This window comes from Nansenia antarctica (genome assembly GCF_963989245.1).
Source record: "Nansenia antarctica genome assembly, chromosome: 18".
NCBI classification, from domain to species: Eukaryota; Metazoa; Chordata; class Actinopteri; order Argentiniformes; family Microstomatidae; genus Nansenia; species Nansenia antarctica.
In genome coordinates this window covers 10,918,791-10,926,290 of record NC_137691.1, presented here as the reverse complement: position 1 = coordinate 10,926,290, position 7,500 = coordinate 10,918,791, and the positions used below count along the sequence as shown (strand labels likewise).

At 44.7% G+C, this 7,500-nt stretch overlaps 1 protein-coding gene across 1 annotated transcript in view; it reads right to left on the bottom strand.

Annotated features, from left to right (window-relative positions):
- The window catches only part of atp2b4 (ATPase plasma membrane Ca2+ transporting 4), a gene marked incomplete at both ends in the record, with an annotated part of 62,555 nt that extends 55,153 nt beyond the window's left edge, over nucleotides 1-7,402 (bottom strand). The window contains one exon of the mRNA XM_080547890.1: nucleotides 7,207-7,402. Within this exon, the coding sequence (XP_080404016.1) occupies nucleotides 7,207-7,402 (196 nt within the window). The remainder of the gene's footprint in view (nucleotides 1-7,206) is intronic.
- Nucleotides 7,403-7,500: the final 98 nt, after the last annotated feature.

Genomic DNA, 7,500 nt, shown 5'->3' with positions numbered 1-7,500 from the left:
TTGAATAAAACATTCTTATTCCCACAAGGGGCTACAGTTGGCATCCCAGCTTGGCTGCATCCTCCCAACTCCTCTGGGAATGCTCACGTATCTGCTATGGCTGAGTCTGCCAGTCTGCCAGTCTACCAGTCTACCAGACGTCATGTCAGAACATTAACTCAAAGGGACTTAAGATCAGGCCAGCGCTGACTTAGCACATCATCTCCTCAGCACCAGAAGACCCAGTCAGAGTGCATTAAAATAGAGGAGACAATCAGACTAAGGTCAGACGAAGCCTGGACAGTCCTGCTTGAACGTTTGTGAACCCTACAGGGATGGTCATTCTTTTTTTAATAAAATATTAAAATGAACTTATAAAATCTTTGTCTAAACCTCAATTCGTAATATGACATTCAAAAAAGACAAATATAGAAAAAATATATTCAATAAAGACAAATATAGGAAAAAATATCATATCATATATGTTCATTGTTATTTAATGAAAGTGGTTTATTTTGACAAAAACTCAGATTTCAAAAATACAGTATGTGAATCTTTTGAGTCAATAGCTTGTGGAAAATCCATTAGCAGCGGTAACTTGGAGAAAACGTCTCGTATAGCCACTAATCAGTCTCTGACATCTGTTTTGAGGGATTTTTGCCCACTCCTCCTTACAGAACTCAGCCAATAGAGGGAGGTTTGAGGGGTGTCTGGCATGAACTGCTTGCTTCAGATCCTGCCACAGCATCTCAGTTGGATTTAGGTCAGAACTTTGACTTGGCCAATCAAAAACACAAATCTTCTTTCTCCTGAGCCTTTCTTTGGTAGATTTTCTTGAATGCTTTGGGTCATTGTCTTGTTAGAAGACCCATTTTCAGCCCAGCTTTACAGCTTGACTGAGCAATAGACTTTTGACTGAGCTGAGGGAAGTATCTAAGAGTTGCTAAGACTTGTAAGTGAATGTAATCTTGCTTAAAACTGCGTCCTGTTGATCAGCTGTGTGCCTATCGGTTAGAGTTAGCCAGCTAATTTCGTTCTACATAATCGCCGTGTTTGAAACTAATAGCCGGGTTATCAGGGAGCGTGATAAATCTGTGTAGCATATTTTTTAGAACCCCAGAAGTAGTGGCTATAATGGGGCCAACACACTGAAATAAATGTTGGAGAGATTGCAGCTGCCGGCCGTCTGGTGTTCAACCTCCCCAAATTCTCCCATGTTACCCGTCTCCTTCCCACCCTTCACTGGCTCCAGATCGGTTTCAAGACCCTGGTGCTCGTCTACCGGGCGGCAAAGGGAACAGCCCCCTCCTACATGCAAGCAATGGTCACCCCCCAAACACCAGCCTGTTCCCTCCGCGTTTCCACCTCTGCTGGCCGACTGGCCCCACCACCTCTACAAGGATGCGGCACTGGCAGTCGCACTACCCGATCAGGACTCTTCACTGTTCTGAAAAGCTGGTGGAATGAGCTTCCCATTGCTGTCAGGGCTGCAGAATCACTCCCTGTCTTCCGCCGTAGACTGAAGACCTCCATCTCTTCAGGCTACACCTTAACTGTTCCTCCTGAGACATCTACTTCCCCTCAACCCCCTGTACAGTCTCTCTACTGTTATTCTTTTCTCTAGCACCACAACTGCCAATGGTCCCTGGCCTGAGCATAGATTACTTTCTCCTGCTATGATTGGAGAGATGATTGATGAAGATTAAGCTAAATGCCAAAAATGTAAAAAAAAAAAAAAAGAAAGAAAGAAAGAAATGATGGCTTGATGTGCTGTTCAAGAGTCTCCTGGTATACCTCAGAATTCATGGGTCCCTTAATGATGTGGAGCCAGCCAGGTCCAGAGGATCACCAGATCGTGACATTTCCGCCACCATGCTTGACTGTTGAGATTTTGGTGGTAGGCAGTGTTGGGTTTTCGCCAAACTTAGTGGTTTTGATTGTGACCAAAAATGTACATTTTTGACTCATCTATCCAGAGAATGGACTTCCAGAAACCTTCAGGCTTGTTCCGGTGGTCTCCGGCAAATTTAAGACGGCAGTTTGGTTATTTTTTGACAGCAGTCTTCATCCTAGCAACCCTGCCACGAATGCCATTTTGATTCAGTGTTCCTAATAAAGTGTTCAGCGAGTGTTGAAAAATACATGACCCCTGGTTCCAATGCGTTCCTGCTGTTTGCCCGCAGCCTTGCATTGCTGAGCGACGTTGTAATAGGAACACACCCGCCCAAGAGGGAAATCCTAGGATAATGTGTCTGCTCCTTGGCTCCATGCACGATGATGACTCACACCATGTCACACACGGGCTGTGTCACTCTACTCAACTACTGTAGGCCTCGTTCAGACACTTGATTTCGGATGGCATTTTGCAACATATTTTATGTACACGCTGCTATTACCTCCGAGTTGCTCTCTTGCCAGGTATTAACAGTAACACCTCCCCATGTTCATTTAATTCTGTATAAGTGGGATCTTCGCGCTTCCCTTAAGTTCTGCTCTTGCTCCAGATGTAAATTTGTCAGTCTCCGTAAGCCATCATTTATTTATACAATCTTAAAAAATGAATGGCTACAGCTTGCGTTTTGAAATAAGGAGCTCATCCATAGTCAAATACGCACACAGTCAAAAGACCAAGACAGGAACGCCTCAGGCTTTTAACTATAAATGAGAGTCTCGCAGAATTCGAGATACCAGCCGCAGCTATTCTCTTTCATCGCTGACAAAGTGCCTTGAATTCCATGAGCATCTTCTTTTAGATAATTGTTATGAGAAGCCTGTACAATTGTTATGAGTTATTAGGGATGTAACGATGCGTCGTGAGATAGTAAATTATCGATACAAATATGTAATTATTCAAATCGGTGAGATGAACAAAGAATCGCGATATTCGTTTCGGACAATATGCTCGCTCGTAATGCCGCTTCTCTTCAAATGTCCTCAGCACTCCACAGTGCCGTCCGACCCTATGAGCTTTGAATGACTGTAATAACTGTCAGGGGCGCACTAGTTGGGGGAAAAAGTGGACCTGACTACGCAGGGCCCCAGCAGGGAGAGGGCCCTTGAAAATCCTGGAATTAACGTTTTGTTTTGTTTGTAATGTTCTTTATTTCGAATGATTTAGTGTCATAAGTTTGTTGATTACATCAATTGAGAGAATGAACTTTGTGCCACAGTTCTCCCCAAATATTGGAAGATCTGTGAGACCCCTCTTGGCGCAAAATGTTTTAGTCCCGGGGTGGCCAACATGGCCAACATCATGTGGCTCTTCAATCCATTGATTAAAAGTCTGTGGCTCGCTCTCCGTGTCTCGATAGGCATGGTATGGCACTCGCCCTGAACATTTAATCTGAAACACGTTTTGTAATTTGTATCCACTCAAAATCCTCCCGGCTCCATCTCACTTCACCAGCCAGGCGCTAGTGGAGCGGGACATCGAGGTTTCTGCTCTAGCTAGTAGCCCCTCGATAATAGTTCCTCAATAAACGGAGTAAACAGCATTTTGTAGTTTTTGTCTGAGAAATAAATAAAATAATATTTTTCTGTCATCGTTTGTCTGCAATCGTGAGACCCAGTATCGTGAATCGTATAGAACTGTGAGTCGAGTGCACCGTTACCTCCCGAGTTGTTATTGTTGTGATGCCGACTTCAAAAGTGAAGCCAAATAATGGTTTTATAATATTGGTTTTCGATGATACACAAACAACTGTTATTGAACTTTCATTTGAGCTCAGAGAGGCTGAGAGTGTATCTGGTTTTATCTTCATTTCATGCACTGCGGGGGGAGGGGGGGTGGAGAGAGAGAGAGAGCAACAGTAGCAGGCATACTATTTTCTTTTCCAAAACAAAGGGAAGGACAATCAGTGTTTGTCCTCCAGCAGCGAGCCAGCAGCAGACTGGTTCATCAGTAAACATTAGCAGGAGACAGGGCCTTGGGAGCGAACCACAGAACAGAGCGAATCAGTCAGGTAGAACACACCTGCTTTATGGCATAACGCTTGGGTTTGTGTGTGTGTGTGTGTGTGCATACAGCATGTGTATGTGCGCACCAGTGCGTGTGTGTGTGTGTGTGTAGGACGGGCAAAGTGCATCTCCTGTTGCTGCTCAGGTGGGTGTTAAAGCAGGTGGTTAACTGCCTCATTATCGTAAAGGAAGACTGCCCATGTTTTTCCCATCTCATTTTGATTCACTGCTAAGGGACACGAAGCAAAATGACAACAACCACACAAAGCACTCAGGATTGTCTATTCACATTTCACTGTTAAGACTGGACTTTTAAAGATCAACCCCCAATTTGCAAGTCAAATGATACAGGGTATCCGCTCGCTACTTTAATTTGCCAAATGTTGTTCTAATTAGCGACAGAGCTCTGAGGGAACTTGCCAAGCAAGGTCAACGGTCAAGCAAACATGTTTTTGATTTTCCTGAGAGGGGCAAGCAGGGACAGATTAACTTGTTCTAACAGTATGCTGCAGTGAAATCTCACCGCAAGGAATACAACACTTAGTCAGTCCAAAACAGATGGAAGCGAAAATGTGTCTGGGAAGGGATAGAAGAAATCAAAAGTAACAGCTTACAAGAAAGTCATTGAGAGAAGCCAAATCTATAGTCAAGCCACGTCCTTCTGCCCTAAAACCCATGACAGCATTTACCCAACACTACAGGGACATGGGACTCCAGCCTAAGAGCCTCTGTGTCCATATAATTGCACGAAACAAAACACCATCTTGTCTCCGATTGAAATAAACCAGGTTTGCGTGATGTGTTTGTGCATCTCAAAAAAGAAGCTTACTCAGTCTCACTTCGATATTGCTTTATTTTTTTCTCTCTCTTTTTCTTTTTTCGCCCACCCACGCGCCAAAACATAATTATGCTTCCTTCATTAAAATGAGTAATTTCTTGTGCGGAGGACTTGGCTACAGCTGTCCCTTGATTACTAAATGGAATAAAGCAATGATCTATGAAGTCATTAGGGGAACGGTGTGGAACTAATTTCAATCCTGGAATGGACTGGTGCGTGCCACGTGTTTGAAGGAGAGGGGGGGGGGGGGTATGGGGGGAGAGAGAGAGAGAGAGGGACGGCCATTTTCTACTCTCCCCATCCTGAGAACATGTTGGTGATGAGCTGTCAGATATAGCATGTGATTAATCTGCTGTGTAAGTGATTCTACCCACGTGTCTGTGTGTGTGTGTCTGTGTGTGTTAGTTGGTGTGTCTGTGTGTGTGTGTGTGTGTGTGTGTGTGTGTGTGTGTGTATCCTGTAAGTGTGTGTGTGTGTGTGTGCGTGCGTGTGTGTTTGTTTCCTGTAAGTGTGTGTGTGTGTGTGTGTGTGTGTGTGTGTATCCAATAAGTGTGTGTGCGTGTGTGCGCATGTGGGTGTGAGTGGATGGTTATGTCTGTGTGAAATGGTGTGTGTAAACCTGTGTGTATGTGTGTACATGTACCACTGTGTGTATGCATGCGATTAACGTTGTTAAGTTATGATAAGATTCTGTGTGAGTTGTTAAGGGTGATGACTAATCTCCCGGCCGTTAAACCGAGCCGAGGGATAGGCTTAGAGGCCTGGGTACTGAGCGGTGTCAACCTCATTAGCCATAGCCACACCTGCGCTAATGGCTATACAGCAGGGACTGAGGCTTAATGTCAGTGAGGAGTGTCTCGTACACTAGCAGGCTCGTACACACTAGCAGGCTCGTACACTAGCAGGCTATCCCACAGAGGCTACCTACAATGTTTACATCGGTCATTGTAACGATGACCGTTAACCTTTTATGTTATACGTACATAGACAGTACTGTCTCTTCACTATACTGGCTCCCCTCTTCACTGCACTGGCTCCCAGTCCCCGCTGGTGGAATGAGCTTCCCACGTCTGTCAGAACTGCAGAGTCACTACCCATCGTCCGCCGGAGACTGAAGACCTCCATCTCTTCAAGTTGCACCTTAACTGCCCCTCTTGAGACATCTAGTAGCCCCCTGCACTGTGTCTCCTGAGACACCTGCTTCCCCCTATACTGTGTCTCCTAATATTTCTACTCCCCCTCCCTTGTACAGTTCTCCTGTGTAAACCCCCCCCCAAAAAAAACCTGACTGCTACGACTGAATTTAGTGAATTGATGATTTACTTGCCTAGTCAAATGTATCGATTGTAAGTCGCTTTGGAATAAGGCGTCTGCTTAAATGCCCAAATGTAAATGTATGTACTGTATTCTTTTGTTCTTTTTCTTTCTTTCTTTCTTTGTTTCATTCTCTCTTTCTATCGTTCATTCTTTCATTGTCCAATTGTTGGTGCACTCTTAAACAGAAACACGGTTTCAAACCCCCGTCTGATCACACGGTCGAGTTTATGAGGAAATTAACTGATAAACCGCAGCCATTTATGAAAGATGCTGTATAACATAAGAAACATCTTATTTGACCAGGGCATTTCAGACCTGCCAATCTGGGACTGGAAACCAAACTGCCCCAAAATAAACACATACACACACACACACACACACACACACACACCACAGGGTTGATGCTAAGGGGTGGCATCATCATTACTAGCCTATAGCAGGGATAACGGGGTAGATGATATAGTAATGTGTGTGTGTTAAGGCCAGTTCAGAGACCAAAGATCCAAAACGAGAGCGTTTCAGAACGTCCAGGTTCTAGTTGCAGTGGTCTGAATTATCTTTAATTGTTAGTCTTTGGTCTGAACTGCCCAGTTTTAGAACGTCGGTTGCGAAACGTTGCAGAGTTTTTCCTCTGTGACGTTCTGAAACGGTCTTGTCTCATCGCAGATCTTTGCTCTGAACTGGCTTTAACACTAGAACAGCCATGAGGGTGAGTAACATATTTTTTAATATCGTTGCACTGGATCAAATTTCAGGACCCTCCTTTCATGACTTTTCCGAGATATGTGCGTTCTACCACTCACCAAAATCACTTAAGAATAAGCTAGTATAAAGCTTATTTTGTAGTTTTTCTGTGTAGGAGGCTGGCTAATTTACAAGATGGCCAACTAGTGGTTGTTGTGTGGAAATAGCAGCTTACCATTTGACCCCCGAGGCGGCTCTTATAGGAGGTAAAAAAGGCACGGCTCTTCTAGTGTTAACGACTACACTTTACTGTACAGTGTGTAAGAGTGTGTGTGTGTGTGTGTGTGTGTGTGTGTGTGTGTGTAATTAGTGACTGTTTGTAGTATGGCTGTGTGTGTTTGGCTAAATGACCTAATGTCCCTGTCTCTTACCCTCGATGGGCGACGTCTTCAGCCTGCGGCAGAGCCCCTGCACGTCCCCGTAGGAGTCTGCGATCTTGCTGACGGCCTCTCCGCTCCTCAGCTCCATCAGGTCCCGCAGGTCCATCACCGTGCAGCCAAAGTCCCCTTCGTGGTTGCCCTCGGCAACCGAGTTCCCCGGAGGGTGCTCAGCAGTATTTTTCGCCATTTTGGTTTCTTGGTTGTTGTTGTTGTTTTTTAAAACCCCTCTCTCTTTCCTTGTTTCCTTGTCCTTCTCTCTCAGTGCAAAGTCCTTTTTTTTAAAAG